Below are 17,955 nucleotides of genomic sequence, written 5' to 3' on the forward strand. Positions count from 1 at the left end.
CATGTAGTATATCCCTTAGGGCATTAGGGCTTAATTCTCATGCTAGAACCTCAACTGAGAAAGGCTACTCTAGGGTGTGATCCCTGTCTCTAAGTGGTGGCTGTTCTGGTGTCTGAGGTGAATGTTTGGATGTTAACAAAATCTTTCCATTCATGTGGGAAGAACCCTGTCATTTCACTATGTTACGTGACCTCTAGTATCTTCTTTTTGCTCCCGTCCCTGTAATAGCTGTTCTCCACTAGAGCTTATGCTCTGGGCATATGGAACCCAGACCAACAGCCTATGAGATACTTCTACCAGGCTTGTGAGACTCCTCTTTAAATAGCTCTCTTCTCTGTAGAACCCAGCCCCTAAAGATTATCTACTTCCTCAGCTCAGTAGGATCTCTGTTCTCTGTTTGGCCTTTTTCTCTCTTTCATTGGTTAGGAAATTTAGCCCAGGCAGACAGCCAGGGTGAACGTTGGTACATCTTTTGAGTTTCCCTTCTCTCTGGGATTGTGGGATTGTAGTCTTGCTCTGCCTATTGTCTAGTGCTTGAAAATAGTTGATGCACTTATTTTGTTTGGTGTTAAAGTTATTTATGTTGGGTTGGATATGTGGAACAAGCTCGTTACCAGTTTTTGTCAGGGCCAGAGATGGAAATTATGGGATTTATTTTATAATTGTGGAATTTGGCCTACAGGGGTTCCTGCCTATGAATTCAATGATTAATATTAGGGAATTCCCTGGTGGTCCAGTGGTTAGAACTCTGTGCTTTCACTGCTAGGGCCTGGATTTGATCCCTGGTCTGGGAACTAAGATCTCACAAGCTGTGTGGGGTGGCCAGAAAAAAAAAAATGATTAACATCAATACATTCTTCAAAAAAATTTTAAATTGTTCTGGATTATATTCTCAAGTAAAATATGATGTAGCAATGTTTTAGAATTGAATAAAGCCTAAAGCCTACTGGTATTTCTCTCAGGATGTTTAATTTAGTGATTGTAGTCTGTCACTTTTTATGTGACTTTTGTTACATGTGGACCTGACTTTTGTTAACTTTTGAGGAAATGTTTGAAGAATAATATGATCTTTTAAGGGATAAAGGTGATCTTCCTTGAAAACTTCTATATTACTTGGTAATAAGTTTTATGAGGAAAAATAAAGAATGGAATAGAGGGATAATCTGTAGGTTGAAAGATGTTAGTCACATGAAGTTTTAAAAAAATAGGAAAGGCTAAACTGTAGAGCTTAAGGATATACACTTGGATGATAAACAGTGAGGAAATGTAAGAAAGTGATTGCTTTAAAGTCAGGTTAGGACTTCCCTGGTGGTGCAGTGGTTAAGAATGCACCTGCCAATGCAGGGGACACAGGTTCGATCCCTGGTATGGGAAGATCCCACATGCCGTGGAGCAAGTAAGCCTGTGCGCCACAACTACTGAGCCTGTGCTCTAGAGCCTGTGAGCCACAACTGCTGAGCCCACGTGCCGCAACTACTGAAACCAGAGTGCCTAGAGCCCGTGCTCCACAACAAGAGAAGCCACCGCAAGGAGAAGGCTGTGCACCGCAGCGAAGAGTAGCCCCCACTCGCCACAAGTAGAGAAAGCCTGCGCGCAGCAACAAAGACCCAACACAGCCAATAAATAAATAAATTAATAAATTAATAAAAAAATATAAAGTCAGGTTAGTGGGTAGTTTCTTTTGGAGGGAAGAAGGGGGCTGTGAAGAGATTCTTTATTTTGTGTGAATTTTCTCTTTTTTTCAATAAAACGATTTTTGTATTTTTACTAAAAGCTTTTAGACCACTGATCTCTAGAAGGGAGAGATTGGCTGATCGTTCCCTCCTGCAGGGTGTGTTTGTGTATGTGTATGCCCTCAGACTTTCTAATGACCTTAGGATGCATTGAACCCTAAACCTTAACCATCTCCATCTTAAAGGAGGTAATCTGGAGTGGAATTGGGAATGGGGCTCTTTGGTACTCAGAAAAGCATGAGGAAATGTCCCTTAATATAAAGAAGTTTCTAAACATAAACTTGGCCTGCTTCAAAATTTTGCTTAGTTGTTTCTTTACAGTTTCCCCTCCATGCCATTAAAAACAGAAGAATAATGTAAGAGGTTTAACTTGATATGAATATACTAGTTTTTAAAGAGTTAATACTGGTTAGCTTAATTGATTACAGTTTGATCTGTTTCCATGCTAGTTGACTTTATTTTTTTTCTATCCTCTGTAAATCCAGTTTCCATTGCTAATTCATGTTATTGATCACAAAGGGGAGCACAGAGCTCAGTATAAATCTTTCATTTCTATTTTTTAAAAGGTAAGGGTTTAAGTAACTCGCCTATTAGCAAAGACGTATTATTTATTAGAGAATCATATGTTATTATAAGAATTTTATTTTGATGCTTTTTTTAAAGACATAATCTGCACTTGTTTAATGGGAGAAAATTACCAAAGGGTTTTTGTTTTGTTTTGTTAACAGAATAAATTTAAACGTGAAGAGAAAACAAATGGATGGAGAATAGACAAAGCATTCCGTAAGTATTAAGACCTCTTTCACAAGGAATCATTTGGAGATTCTAAAAAATGACCAATGTTTTGTCTTTGGTTCCAGTGTGTTTTAGATTTGTTTCATCCCTATATTGTCATAGGAAGAGTAAGACTGGAAATTTTTCTCTTTAGCAGTTCAGGTCTGGCAGTTGATACAGATCTATAGGCAAGGGAATAGCTAAAACATCAAAAAGCAAGTAAGCAGAGTTCTGAGTCCAAGAAATTAGGGGAACTGAAGATACTATTTCTAAGTGCTCTTTATTCTGGGGGAACTGAATTGAAGAAGAAGTTAATTGTTTCTGGAAGATATTACACTATAGATGATTCCTTACCTACTGTGGTAAGTCTGTCATTCAGTCAGTAATACAGACCACCTGCTGTGTGCTAGTCACTGTTGTAGGCATTGAGGATATCATGGTGAACAGGGCAGATGGAGAATCCTGCTTTTAGAGCCTTAAGTCTAATTGGGTGGAGGAGGAATATAATTGGTAAGCAGGATAATTTCAGATAGTGATTAATTTCTAAGAAGAAAAAAGAGGGAGTTGGGGTGGGTGTTTAGATTGGGTATTAAGGGAAGTTCTGTCTGAAGAGGTGATTTTTTTTTTTAAATAAATTTATTTGTTTTATTTATTTATTTTTGGCTGCATTGGGTCTTCGATGCTGCACACGGGCTTTTCTCTAGTTGCGGCGAGCGGGGGCTACTCTTTGTTGCTGTGCGCAGGCGTCTTACTGCGGTGGCTTCTCTTGTTGTGGAGCACGGGCTCTAGGTGCACGGGCTTCAGTAGTTGTGGCTCGCAGGCTCAGTAGTTGTGGCTCGTGGGCTCTAGAGCCCAGGCTCTGTAGTTGTGGCACACAGGCTTAGCTGCTCTGCAGCATGTGGGATCTTCCTGGACCAGGGCTCGAACCTGTGTCCCCTGCATTGGCAGGCAGATTCTTAACCACTGTGCCATCAGGCAAGCCCCTGAAGAGGTGACGTTTGAATTTAGACTTGATTTGAAGTAATGATGTATACCTTTCAGCTTTTAACTAATAGCCTCATTAAAATGAACATTGTTTCTTTTTAAGTCCAGAGAACTACATCAAGGGATCTGTAAAGAAAAACAGAATTAAATGTACTATTTAAAGTAGTTCCTGTATTCTTTGTTTGGAATATAATTACCAACATTTCATGGTTAATAAGTGTATTCAGTGTTCATTTGCCATAGTGCTAATCTTAGAAAAAAATTCTAAAGAGAGGTACTTAGATTGTATAGCATGTACATTTATTTTATGAGTAGACACAGAGGTAGATGATTTTAAAGGTAGATTTATACCTTTAAAATTCACTGTTTGATGCTTTGTAGTGGAAATTGTTAAAACAAACAAACAAAAAAACCCAAATGGTGTTTTTTAGAACTTATCTTTTTAATTCCTCTGAGAACTTTATGGATTATTTTAGTGCTGTGTTTTTCAGAATCATTTGTGTGGAAGGTCAGAACAGATAAAAAGCTGGGTTCACAATAAAATAGGGCTTTCAAGAATCTCAGGTTTGGGCTTAGTTTCCTGAGGCTAATTTATTTTTGTTTTGGTATATACCTCTTTTTCTGAGGCCATCTTGTAATCATCTTGTAATCAAAACAATATTGGAGCTTATGTATATAGAGCACCATTTTTCCTGTATTCACCCCTCTTTATTCACTGTATTTGTAGACATAGAGCTGAGGCAAGGATTGACTGACTCCTGGAGTGCATTCATTCTGGTTTGTTCATAGATTACTCTTTCTGATATAATACTGTTAATAGGTATTTAGTGAGAGTGGTCCTGATCAATATTCATTTACTATCCTCTTCGCTGATATTTGGAAGAGTAAGAGTTAATAGTGAAAGAGTTGTATAAAGTGAGGACATAAAGTGGTGGATAGGCTTTTGAGGACTTCTTAATCATCCTAGCCTTTTAAAAAAGTATATTTATAATTATGGACAGTGCAATTTATAGTTTGAGTTTTGACAAAGAGTACACCTGTGTAACCACCACACAAAACAAGCCATGGAACATTTTCATCACTCCAGCGAGGCCACTTCTTTCCCTTTCTAGTCAATCTCCACTCCTAATCCTGACCCAGGCAACTACTATTTTCATTTGAATCATCATAGGTTAGTTTATCTTGTGCTAGGACGTCTTATTCATAGAATCATACAGTATATACTCTTTTATGTTTGGCTTCTTTCACTCAGCATGTTTTTGAGATTCACCTATATTATTGCTTGTATCAGTAGTTCCTTTTCTTTTTTTTATTTTTTAAACTAATATAGTTTGTTCCTTTTTATTGCTCAGTGGTGTTCTGTTGTGTGACTGTACTATAGTGATTAGAGTTCTTTGTCCGTTCTCCTGCTAAGCCCATTCGCTTTTGATGTTATACTTAAGAAAAATTAAAACTTGAAAGTTCTTTTCCTTTTTTTAAAATAAAAACTTGAAGTTTCTTTTTTTTTTTTTTTTTAAACAGAGGAAAAGCGCCCTTTTGACTTCGATTTTTTTGCTCATTTGCTTCAGAAAGTTCTTGCTGAAGAAGAGAAAAGAAAACAAAAATCTGTTAAAAATCAGACTTCAAAGGAGAAGAAGTCCTCTAAGTCACGGAAAAATGTAAAAGGTATTTATTTAAAAGAAAGTGTGTTATTTTACTTAATAATAATAGGCTTGCAATATTGTCCCTCAAGTCTTAGGGTGTTCATATGTAGTTCAGGTAGTTGAGATCATCAGGACATCCGATTGGAGGGAATTGATTTTTCTTCAATCTTCTAGTTATCTGGCCCCAAACAGCAACTCCCTTTTAAATTTTATAATTGGATGGCTGGGCTATTTGACATCTTTCTTGCATTGAGGGCATAGTTGTAGCTAATAAAGGAGCATCAGAATATTGGGGTGTCATGTTTGGTTACTTATTATCATTTTTCTCTGTAAAACAAATCTGGCACAAAAGTCTAAAAAAAAAAAGGAACTCTAATACTTTGGGCTTGTGACTCAACTGTGTTGTTTGAGCACACCTTATTTCTGAGGGTTAATGTTGACTTGTACCAGGTAGGAAATTGTTTATATGTGGGTATTTCTATTTTTAGGCTTATATTTTCTTAACTGTTTGAATTCTGATCTGAGGACAATGTTTAGCTATAATCACATAATTTAAAGAATCTTTGAACTACAGGGAACCTTATATATTAATTATACATTCCAGCCCCTTTCCTTTTGTTTTAATAACCCAGAAATAACCTCAGAGATCCTAAGTCATTTTTTCCTAAGGTCTCACAGTCTTAGTAGTGGTACAGGCAGGACTCAAGCTACGACTGTGAGAGCCTGTGTAGGGGGACCCCAAGAGCAACCCCAGGTTCAATTATTTGCTAGGACTCACAGGATTCAGCATATAGTTGTACAGACAACTGAGATTTATTACAATGAAAGTATACAGAGCAAAATTGGCAAAGGGAAAGGCACATAGGTCAAAGTCTAGGGAAAAGAAATAAAGCTTCCAAGAATCCTCTCCCAGTAGAGTCACACAGGATGTGCTTAATTCCCCAACAACAAGTAGGAATGAGGTATGTAAAAAGCTGTCTACCAGGGAAGCTTGTTAGAAAGTCAGCACCCAAGATTTTTATTAGAGGTTGGTCATGTAGATACCTTCTTCCTGGAATGTACCAGAATTCAAAACTCCCAAAAGGAAAGCATTTGTTCAGCATAAACCACATTGTTTGTTTAAACAATTTAGGTATAGCGAGCCCCTTTTGTCAGTTAGGCTGGTGGGAACTCTCCCCAAACCCAAGTTTCCAGACACAACCCAAGGGCCAGCCTTTTAAGGAGGCCTTTCAAAGGAGAGCAGTGAGGCCTGCTTTGTTAACTCCTTCTGCACAGAGCCAATATAGAACTTCTTTTTCTAGAGCATAGTGCCCCTATCTTTTTAAAAGTAGTATTGATAACTGCAAAGTTATTTCATTCTTTAGTCATTTTTTTTATGTACGTAGCCCTGGGAAATTAAAATAGATATATTAATCTATCACTAATCTTGTGGTTATTATGTTACAGTGATAGCATGAGTAACTCACTATATCTTATTTAATGTGAGAACTTTTCAGGCACTTTGTTACAAGTCTCAGAATTTAAAAATTGCTGATTATTATTCTGATAAAGAAATCTAGCATATTTTCTTAGTTTTAAAATCTTGTTTTGACTTTTTTTGAATAAAAATAAATAACATTTTATTATTTTTGTTTTTTAAAATGTAATTCATTATTTTCATCTTTTGATACAGTTAACTATTAATATGCCTTCAAAAAAAGGCACTAGAAATTGTTTAAAAATATTTGTTAATAAGGTTGTTCATTGAAAAACAAAAAATACTTGAACTCTCTCTTGTACCCTGCCCTCAAAGTCTTAGCTTTCTTAGGGATGATTGTTAGTAAACTCTTTTCTATGCCTATATATGTGTATGTGTCTTAGAGTATATGTAATTGTTTTTCTTAAAATAAAAGTGTGGTGATACTGTGTATATTGTTCTGCAACTTGATTTTTTTTTAAGGCAACAATATTTTTTGAAATCTTGTACATGACTACATACAAACCTACCTCATTGTTATTTGCTGCATGGATTTCTATAGCATAAATATATTATAACTTATTTAATCATTCTCTATTGGACAGTTTAGGTTGTCTTTAAATTTTCGCTCAGACATCCTTAAGTGTTTATCTTCTCCACCTTGAAGAATTTTTCTGTAGGCTGTTTTTATATTTATAACAATTTCTCTTACTTTAAGTGAAAAAAGTTGCCAGTGAAAGAGTGAATGATAATCCAGATGAGTCTGTGAGCACTAGAATTTCAGACACAGAAGGATCTCAAAAGGATGCTCAGACAGTTGAAGAAGAACAACAGTCTCTGACTTTATCAGGACAGGATTCAGAACAGAATGCATTAGAACAAGATATAAATCAAAAGAAAAGGAGAAGAAAGAATCAGGATGAAGGTAGTGAACAAGAGGTAAATCTTTCAGGAAATGCCACTGTTCAGCCAGGCTCTTCTAAAGGAGAAAAACACAAAAGTAAGTGTATTACATATTTTAATAGCCTCTATATTACTTGTGAAGACATGTACACTAATATGATGTATAACTTAACTACTTTTCTTCTGGATAGTAGCAACTAATAATGCTTATTTATTGGTTCTGTATTCATGGTACTGTGTTAAACCCTTTTACTTTTAATTTAAAGAAAAAACGTTTATTAAAAAAAGAGTGAAATGGGGAGATATTTCTCTCAAGTTTGTCTCTGAGATGTGTTACCTCCTATGTACTCACATTAACAATTATTCTAAGTCATGTGCATATAATTAAACGTGTATTGTGTCTGTTAATAAATCACAGGTTTTCATGTTCTGCCTCTACAGAGCACTTCTATGAACCCAAAATAAGTTGTTTAATTTGTATAAAAGGTGCTAGAATAAGTATTCCTCTCATTTTTCTTATTTAAAACTCCCTAGAATACAGACATTTTGACACTTGTGAGTCACTAGGGAATGAGAGCTAAGAGTTTAGGGAAGTCTCGGTTTCTTTCTTGAAGAATTCACGTATAGATTATTTAAAGCAGATAACCAAGTAAAGAGAGGAAAAAAAATAGTAACAGACCAGAACAACCTTTCTGTAGAATTTAAGTTTTATGTGGTTCAACTTCACCAATAAGATTTTAATAAGTGAATCCTGATAGATAGCATAGTGTGATTTATAAGCATCATAATATGCTCTTTGTGGCTTAGTAGTAAAGACATTACATATAAAGCAGAATAGCTCAACTTTTAAGAAATTGGACTTTGGAATAATTTCTTAATCATTACATTACAGTGTTATATGTAAATTCCTTTGTGCTTTAAATATATATGTTTTTGCTATCATTTTTATAATAATATGCATTTTGTATTAATAGATAAATGCCTGTCTTTAAGTCCTGAAATAAATGAAGATGAAAGCAATAAGGAACAAAAGCTTCCCGGTGTACAGAACACAGATGACATTGTGGGTCTATCCTCTAATGAAAAGGCTGAGAAAAGAACTGACCCTGCTCTTTCACCAAGGTATTTTATGTATCTTTACTCACTTTGTCTACGTCTTCTATCAGTTACCAAAGGAGTGTGAAATCTCCACCTGTAATTGTGAATTTGCTTATTTCTCTTTTCAGTTCTATTTGTTTTTCTTCATGTCTTTTGAAGCTCTTTTGTTAGGTGTATACATATCTAGGATTGTTGTATCTCCTTGGTGAAATCACCCTTTTATCATTTGTGTGATATCATTCTGGTATTGCTCTTTGTTCTGATGACTGCTATGCCATTACAGCTTTCTTGTGGTTAATGTTTGCATGGGTTTATCATTTTCTATAAAGATTTTCTCTTGATTTTTGGTTTTCAGCAATTTGAATGTGATGTATCCTGCTGCGGTTTTTTTGTTTGTTTGTTTTTACTTGTGGTAAAAAACACATAACATGAGATCTGCTCTTCTTATGAGTTTTTTTTTTTTTTTTTTTTCTTTTTTTTCTTTTTTGCGGTATGCGGGCCTCTCACTGTTGTGGCCTCTCCCGTTGCGGAGCACAGGCTCCGGATGCGCAGGCCCAGCGGCCATGGCTCACGGGCCCAGCCGCTCCGCGGCATATGGGATCCTCCCAGACCGGTGCACGAACCCGTATCCCCTGCATCGGCAGGCGGACTCTTAACCACTGCGCCACCAGGGAGGCCCTCTTATGAGTTTTTAAAATGTACAGTGTTGTTAACTATGAGCACAGTGTTGTACAGCAAATCTCTAGAACATTTTCATCTTGCATGACTGAAGCTCTATATCTTTTGATATAGAGCTTCAGTAACTCTTTATTTCCTCCTTACCCCAGCCCCTGGTAACCACCATTCTACTTTCTATGAGTTTGGTTACTTTAGATACTTCATGTAAGTGGAATCATAAATATTTATCCTTCTATGAGTGGCTTATTTCACCTAGCATGATGTTTTCAAAGTTCATCCATGTTGTAGCATATGAAGGATTTCTGTTTTTATGGTCAAATAATATTCCATTGTAAGTATATAGCACATTTTGTTTATTCATTTATCTGTCAATGGACATTTAGGTTGTTTCCATCTCTTGGCTATTATGAATAATGCTGCAATAAACATGGAACTGAAGATATTTCTTTGAGACCCTGTTTTCAGTTCTTCTGGATAAATACCCAGAAGGGAAATTACTGGATCATATGTTAATTCTGTTTTAAATTTTTTGAAGAGCCTCCATACTGTTTTTCATTGTGGCTGCATTTTACATTCCCACCCACAGTTCGTAAGAATTCCAGCTTTTCCATACTCTTGCCAGCATTTATTATTTTCTGTTTTTCTAAAAAATTAATATATATCTTTTAATTAATACATATTTTTAATTACATATATATTTTTACAAAGTAATGTTAGTATAATATAACAGTTCCTAACAGGTGTGAGGTGATACCTCACTGTGGTTTTGATTTGCATTTCCCTGATGATTGTGATGTTGAGCATCTTTATTTTATTTTATTATTTATTTATTTATTTATTTTTGGCTGCGTTGGGTCTTCGTTGCTGCACGTGGGCTTTTTTTAGTTGCAGCGAGTGGGAGCTGCTCTTCGTTGTGGTGCGCGGGCTTCTCATTGCAGTGGCTTCTCTTGTTGCCGAGCACGGGCCCTAGGCATGTGGGCTTCAGTAGCTGCGGCATGCGGGCTCAGCAGTTGTGGCCCACGGGCTCTAGAGCACAGGCTCAGTAGTTGTGGCGCATGGGCTTAGTTGCTCCACGGCATGTGGGATCTTCCCGGACCAGGGCTCAAACTCATGTCCCCTGCATTGGCAGGCGGATTCTTAACCACTGCGCCACCAGGGAAGTCCCTTGAGCATCTTTAAATATTACTTGTTGGCCATTTGTATGTCTTCTGTGGAGAAATGTCTATTCAATTCCTTTTCCGGTTTTTTAATTGAGTTATTTGTTTTCCTGTTACTGAGTTCTAGGAGTTCCTTTTATATTTTGGATATTAAGCCCTTATCCAGTATATGGTTTACAAATCTTTTCTTCCATTCCATAGGTTGCCTTTTGACTCTTGATTGTTTCCTTTGCTGTACAGAAAGTTTTTGGTTTGATATAGTCCCACTTGTCTATTTTTACTTTTCCTGCCTGTGCATTTTGTGTCATGTCCAAGAAATTATTACCAATACCAATCTTATGAAGCTTTCCCCCATGTTTTCCTTTAGGCATTTTATACTTTAAGGCGTTACCTTTAATGCGGTGGGCCTGGGTTCAATCCCTGGTTGGGGAACTAAGATCCCACAAGCCACGTGGCATAGCTGAAAAAGAAAAAAAATAAAGGTGTTACCTTTAAATCTTTATTCCATTTTGAGTTGACTTTTGTGTATGGTATAAGATAAAGGTCCATTTTCTCTTTTTTTGCATATGGATATCTAGCTTTCCCAACATCATTTGCTGAAGAGATTATCCTTTTCATATTGTATAGTTTTGGCACCCTGTCAAAGATCATTTGACTGTTTATGCATGGGTCTGTTCTGTTCCATTGGTTGGCATGTACCCTCTTCTGAAAATTTTGATGAAAACCATTTATTCTCATGTAGAAAAATACCTCTATGCACCTGTGCCAATTTATTCATACAATTCAGAAGATTAATAATTTCTTTGAAGCCAAGCCATAGACCTCAGGCCCTTAACTTGCTGGGTGACACACATCTAAATTCTGACCTCAGAGACACAACTAATTTCATAGACTATGCACTAAACAATACTGATGATTTTTTTTAGGGGGGAAAACTACCCTGTAATGACTGTTAAAATACCAGTTGGTTTTGTAAAACAGTGAGCTGATTCTTATTCTAAAGCTAGAGTAATTAAAATAGTGTGGTACTGGAAAAGGACAAACAAATTGACTGAGAGGAAAATTGGATGTAGAATCTAGGAAGAGAAATTTAGGCATCATTTAAATGGCAGGTAGCATTAGAAATTAGTGGGAAAGATTGAATTAACCATTCATTAAATGGTGCTTAGATATGAAAAAGAAAATAGTAGATCCTTATTTTACCCTATGCACTAACTTCCTCATAGATTAAAGACTACATATATAAAGCAAATCTTTAAAACTTTTAGGAGAAAATGTAGAAAAATATTTTTGTGATGTCAAGGATTTCTTAAGACATAAAAAGCACAAACTTTAAAGGATGAAATTGATAAATTCAACTGCAGTAAAATTAAATACTTCTGTTGACAAAAGGCTCCATGAAGAAAGTAAAAGGCAAGCTATTGATTAGGAGGTTTTATGTGTAACATCTAACCAAAAAAGAATATAAAAAGAGCGCTGGGAAAAGACAAACACCCAGTAGAAAAAAAGAACAAAAAAACAAAGCATGTCGAAATGTGAATTTGTGTTGAAACTGAGTGCTCGTTAGCACATGGCCATCATTTATATATATATATATTTTTTTTGCTGTACGCGGGCCTCTCACTGCTGTGGCCTCTCCCGTTGCGGAGCACAGGCTCCGGACACACAGGCTCCGTGGCCATGGCTCGCGGGCCCAGCCGCTCCGCGGCATGTGGGATCTTCCGGGATCGGGGCACGAACCCGTGTCCCCTGCATCGGCAGGCGGACTCTCAACCACTGCGCCACCAGGGAAGCCCCCATCATTTATATTATTGTTAGTTGAAGTATTTCCTAGTACAGCAGTCCTCTCTTTGCACGCTACAGCATTAACTGCAACTTGTGCATGTTGCAACTGTGTCTTCGATTTCCATGGCTCTTGGGTAACACAGGACCATGCAAAGCAAAGACTGCCAATACAAAATTTTAATGAAAGATAATTCCTAAGCATTACTATGATTTTACACATACGTTTGATTTGTGAACCCCATGTAGTTATGAGTTTTTCATTTTGTGACTTCTTGAGCACTTTCCCTGTTCATTTGTGACTGTTATTATCTCCTAAGATACAGTGTTTTAATAACATGGTGCAAGGAGGATCATAGAGAAACCAAAATATCCATTTTGATTATTCCGTGATATGAAGGATCATCTTCCGAGTTTTGACTTTGTATATTTTTTTTAAATCTTTTAAATAATTAGTATAAAATGTACATTACTAAGGGTTCTTTTCCCCTGATATATTTTCATTTCCGTAGTAGTCAACAAGATGCCGTATCAGTAGCAACTGAGACTTCAGAATCAAGCACTTCATATTTGCCTTCATCAGAAGGTGGAATTAGAGCATTGTGTGAGGTGAATAATGCTGAGAGTAGTTGTACAGAAGAAGGAAATGTTGACCTAAAAGATAAAGCATTGTAAGTATTTTACAGGGTAGAATTTTAAAATTTGTTTTCAAAATTTTGATAATTTATTATCATTTAAAAAATGATAATAATGTTGTTTCCTTTAGGGATTAGGAGAGGACTGTAGACCATTTAATATGTAATTGTACTGTGGTCTTAGTGACATTAAGGTTTTTCACTTTATATTTCATTATAGAAAGATTATCTTAGTGATACGAGTTATAGCAAACTGGTAACTTGCGATGAAATTCTAAAATAATTTGGAAGCCTAAATATTTGCTATGAGATTTAACTTTTACTTGGTTTGAGTTATTTTTCATACCTGTTGTCAAAGTAGTAGATTTTGATATTGATGACTTTAAAGAGATTATGTATTATGTTTTCTAGTATGAAAATACTGATTAAATTAATATCTTCACTAAAAACAATAAAAGCACCATAAGAATCTCCCTTTGAAAAGATATCTCAGAAGTTCACACTTCCTTTTTATCTCCTTCATAACTCCTCATATCGGCTTAAAAGTTTAGTTTATGAATTCTTATTTTCAGTAAAGCATAGTCACATTGAGAATCACTTTTTTTAAAAAGATGATTTTTAAATTTATTTTTTATTTATTTATTTTTGGCTGTGTTGGGTCTTCGTTGATGTGCATGGTCCTCCTCTAGTTGGAGCGAGCAGGGGCTACTCTTCTTATGGCGCACGGGCTTCTCATTGTGGTGGCTTCTCTTGTTGCGGAGCACGGGCTCTAGGCGTGTGGGCTTCAGTAGTTGTGGCACGCGGGCTTCAGTAGTTGTGGCACACGGGCTCAGTAGCTGTTTCTCACGGGCTCTAGAGTGCAGGCTCAGTAGTTGGGGAGCACGGGCTTAGTTGTTCTGCGGCATGTGGGATCTTCCCAGACCAGGGCTTGGACCCTGTGTCCCCTGCATTGGCAGGTGGATTCTTAACCACTGTGCCACCAGGGACATCCCAGAGAATCAAACTTATTTTTTTAAATAAAAATTTCAACTGGTCTTTGGAATAAGCTATATATTCCTGTGATTCAAACATCCAAAAGTGTAAGAAGGTATAGAGTGAAGTGTCCCTCCTGTCATGTCCCTATTTACCCTAACAAGTAACCAGTGTTATTTATTTCTTAGTCTTTCAGAGATTAAAAAAAAGACATTAAAGCTAATACAAATACATAAAGTTTATATATATTTTACTCTTTTTAAAACCCTAATGGTAGCATAGTATAATACCGTTTTGTAATTTTTTAATCTTATATCGTCATATCTTTACTTAAAGACCTTTATTCTTTTTATAGTTGCATAGTGTTCTGTTGTATGGATGAATCACACTTTATATTATCAGTGCCCTGTTGATGGCTATATATGTTGTTTTTACAAACAATGCTTAGAAACTTATACCTCTATCCTTTCACATTTGTGCCAGTCTATTTGTAGGGAAAGTTCCTAAAATGAAATTGCTAACTCAAAGGACACATTTGTATGTGAGTGTGTGTACATTTATACATTTATGATTTTGATAGATACTTCCAAAATGCTCTCCATAGCAGTTATTCTAGTTTATATTCCCACTAACAATGTAAGAAATGGCTCCCTACCAACAGTGTTATCAAACTTGGATTTTTGCCAGTCTTGATAGATTATAAAATAAAATAATATCACAGTATAGTATATATACCCCACTCCTCCTTTTCTGACAGGGGTAGATAATTCTATTATTATTTTTTCCCTTCAGTTGCTTACTTAAAAATTTTCTAACCTAAGGAAAAGTCAAAAGAACAATGAACATCTGTATATAATTCCCCTCAGATTCTCTGATTCTTAATATCTTTTCACATTTGTGCTTGGTCACTCTACTTTTTTTTTTTCCATCTTTTTTTTCTTTTTTTCTTTTTTGGCCGTGCTGTGCGGCATGTGGGATCTTAGTTCCCCGACCAGGGATTGAACCTGCACCCACTGTGTTGGAAACGTGGCGTCTTAACCACTGGACTGCCAGGGAAGTCCAGCTCACTCTACTTTTAATTTGTACATTTCTTATTGGGAGTGAAGCTGAGCATCTCTTCACATTTAAAACCTATTTTTATTTTGTTTTTTTGTGAGTTTGTATCCTTTGTCCAGTTTTCTAATGAGTTACTGGTATTGTTCTGTATGAGGTCTTTACATTTTAGAGAGGTTATTAGCCTTGTGATATGAGTTGTGAAACATGTTTTCTTGGTTTGTAGTTTGACTTATGACATGTTTTGGCCATGTAAAAGTTTTTGATTTTTATGTTGTCAGATCTCTCTCCTTTTTTTTTTCTTTTATGGCTCCTGATCTTTTAATCAAGTTTTAGAAAGGCTTACTCCACCTCAAAGTTACATAAGAATTCATTCATGTTTTCTCTATGGTTTCACTTAAATCTTAGATCCATTTAGAATATATTGTGAGTACAGTGCAAGGAATGGAGCTAATTTTATTTTATTCCCCAGTATTACTAGTTTTCCCATCACCGTTAATTTAATTTAACATTTATTTTTAAAAATATATTATTTTTGTGGTCATCTTATTCTATTTTGAAATGCTAACTTTACTGTATACTAAAATCATGTATTTTGGAGTCATCATCTCAGTTTTCTTTTGTGTTTCATTTATCTGTTATTCATGTGTTAGTACCACAATATTTTAATTATTTCTGCTAAGTAGTATATTTTTAACATCTGATAAAACAAATTAGTTACCCTTCATTGCTCTTCTTGTTCAGTCTTCTTTGATACATTTATTGTAAGTAAGCTTAAAGGAGTTCTTTTCTAGCTGTGAATGGATTTTTAAAGAATTTTCTAGAATTTCTTTTGAATATGCCTGCATGTTGGTACAATTTAAATAATGTTAATTTTCTAGGGGAACTGATCAAACAGAAAGTATTAAACCGATGACAAGAGGACGACTCCAGAGACCTAAACCCAATTTATCAAGGGCAGTTGGGAAGAAATCAGTTCTTTCACAAGGGAAAACAGATGCAGAGAACAAGAGTTTACATACAGAAACTTCAGTTGAAAAGGTATGGAATAAGAGACTTAATGGAAATTAAAATTATAAAGTATTTTTTCTAAATAGTTTGGAATAAAAATGTTTAACTTGTAATTACAAAGTAATGTTACCAATAGTAAAGCCAAGATATGAGAACTTCACACATTAATATTAAATTTGTCTTACTAGTCTCATGTTGTATACATTTTCTTTAGAATATAGGATATATCATTTCACAGATCCTTAGTAGTAACAAATATGTCTTTTGTTTACTTATATAAAATACTTATTCAAAATATTTTTTTTTTTTTTTTTTTTTTTTTGCGGTATGCGGGCCTCTCACTGTCGTGGCCTCCCCCGTTGCGGAGCACAGGCTCCGGACGCGCAGGCTCCGGACGTGCAGGCTCAGCGGCCATGGCTCACGGGCCCAGCCGCTCCGCGGCATATGGGATCCTCCCAGACCGGGGCACGAACCCGTATCCCCTGCATCGGCAGGTGGACTCTCAACCACTTGCGCCACCAGGGAGGCCCCAAAATATTTTTTAAACCAGCTATAATAAAATTATAACCACAACCCTCTTATCCATATACAGAATATTCCTCTGTTTGTCCTTCATAAATTTTATTTCTCTTTTTATGGAAGTAAACATTTTTGTAGTTTTTAGCCATATATAACATTTAAAACATTTTTCTCTGAAACTGTCCATTTACCTTTCTTGGGGTTAATTGATCTTTTTAATAGCTGCATCAGGTTAACATTATTATTAATTTACCAAACCATTTCTCTAATGTTTAGGTTGTTTCCATTTTTTTAACCCTTGTAAATAAAAGCAAACAATTTTGTAAACAGGCAAAGAATAGATTTCCAGAGGTGGTGGGATTAATGTGCCAAAGAATTTTAAATATTTTTTGGCTCTGGTTAGGCATTGTCAAACTGTCAAAAAAAGGAATCTTGGGAATTCCCTGGAGGTCTAGTTGTTAGGACGCTTTTACTGCCTGGGCCCAGATTCGATCCCTGGTTGGGGAACTAAGATCCCACAAGCCCTGTGACCAAAAAAAACAAAAAACACACAAAAAAAACCAGAATCTATTTACATTGCTTTAAGCATTAAATGAATGTTCCTGTTTCCTTTTATCCTTGCCAGCATTATATTATTAAAAATGTTTTATTTTTGCTAAAATAATTTTTTAAATTTTAGTCTTTTTCCCTCTTACGTGAAATCTTTTTAATCTTAATAATATAACTATTATTATAATCTTATGAGATGTTTTTAAATTCTAGAAAATTGGGAAAATACAGATTCATGTAAAAATTAAAACAAAAGTTAATTTTATTATCTACATGCAACCAACCTTTTAGACTATATCCTTCCAGCTTTTCTTTTACATTTTTTTTTTTTTTTTTTGCTGTACGCGGGCCTCTCACTGCTGTGGCCTCTCCCGTTGCAGAGCACAGGCTCCGGACACACAGGCTCCGCGGCCATGGCTCGCGGGCCCAGCCGCTCCGCGGCATGTGGGATCTTCCGGGATCGGGGCACGAACCCGTGTCCCCTGCATCGGCAGGCGGACTCTCAACCACTGCGCCACCAGGGAAGCCCTACATTCTTGAGTAGTAGTATTAATTCACTTTTGTATCCTTCTCTAGTATTTTAACATTTCATAAATATTTTTCCATATCATTAAATATCTTTTGAAAACATGGTTTTTAGTGACTTCATAATATTCTATCAATGGGTATAACTGAATTTATTTAACCATTTATTCATTATTGGATATTTTGTCAGTTTACAGCATTTGCTGTTTTGCATAATGTTCCAGTGAACATCCTTGTACTTAAATCTTTGTCTAGATATTTTTTTAGAGTAGAGTCTTAGAAATGATATTACTGGGTCAAAGAATATGAACATTATTAAAGTTCTTGATTCATGTTGGCAAAAGGCTTTCCAGAAAGGATATACCAATTTGTGCTTCTATCAGTGACGTATGAGATTATATGCTTAAAAGGTTCTCATCTGCCTTTATGATTTTAACAACTCTCTTTTAATAATTAGAAGTACAAAAAAGTGAAATTTTATTG

The 17,955-nt window shown here is 35.8% G+C and overlaps 1 protein-coding gene across 3 annotated transcripts in view; it reads left to right on the top strand.

Annotated features, from left to right (window-relative positions):
- BDP1 (B double prime 1, subunit of RNA polymerase III transcription initiation factor IIIB) overlaps positions 1–17,955 on the top strand; it is a 100,730-nt gene that overhangs the window by 17,637 nt on the left and 65,138 nt on the right. For 2 of the 3 annotated variants that reach the window (XM_060093011.1, XM_060093012.1), the window contains exons 8-13: positions 2,462–2,516; positions 5,013–5,156; positions 7,309–7,590; positions 8,468–8,615; positions 12,721–12,879; positions 15,750–15,909. In XM_060093011.1, the coding sequence (XP_059948994.1) occupies positions 2,462–2,516; positions 5,013–5,156; positions 7,309–7,590; positions 8,468–8,615; positions 12,721–12,879; positions 15,750–15,909 (948 nt within the window). The remainder of the gene's footprint in view (positions 1–2,461; positions 2,517–5,012; positions 5,157–7,308; positions 7,591–8,467; positions 8,616–12,720; positions 12,880–15,749; positions 15,910–17,955) is intronic. The other variant, XM_060093013.1, reaches the window with a different exon arrangement.

Source organism: Mesoplodon densirostris, chromosome 3, assembly GCF_025265405.1.
Source record: "Mesoplodon densirostris isolate mMesDen1 chromosome 3, mMesDen1 primary haplotype, whole genome shotgun sequence".
Classification (NCBI taxonomy): Eukaryota; Metazoa; Chordata; class Mammalia; order Artiodactyla; family Ziphiidae; genus Mesoplodon; species Mesoplodon densirostris.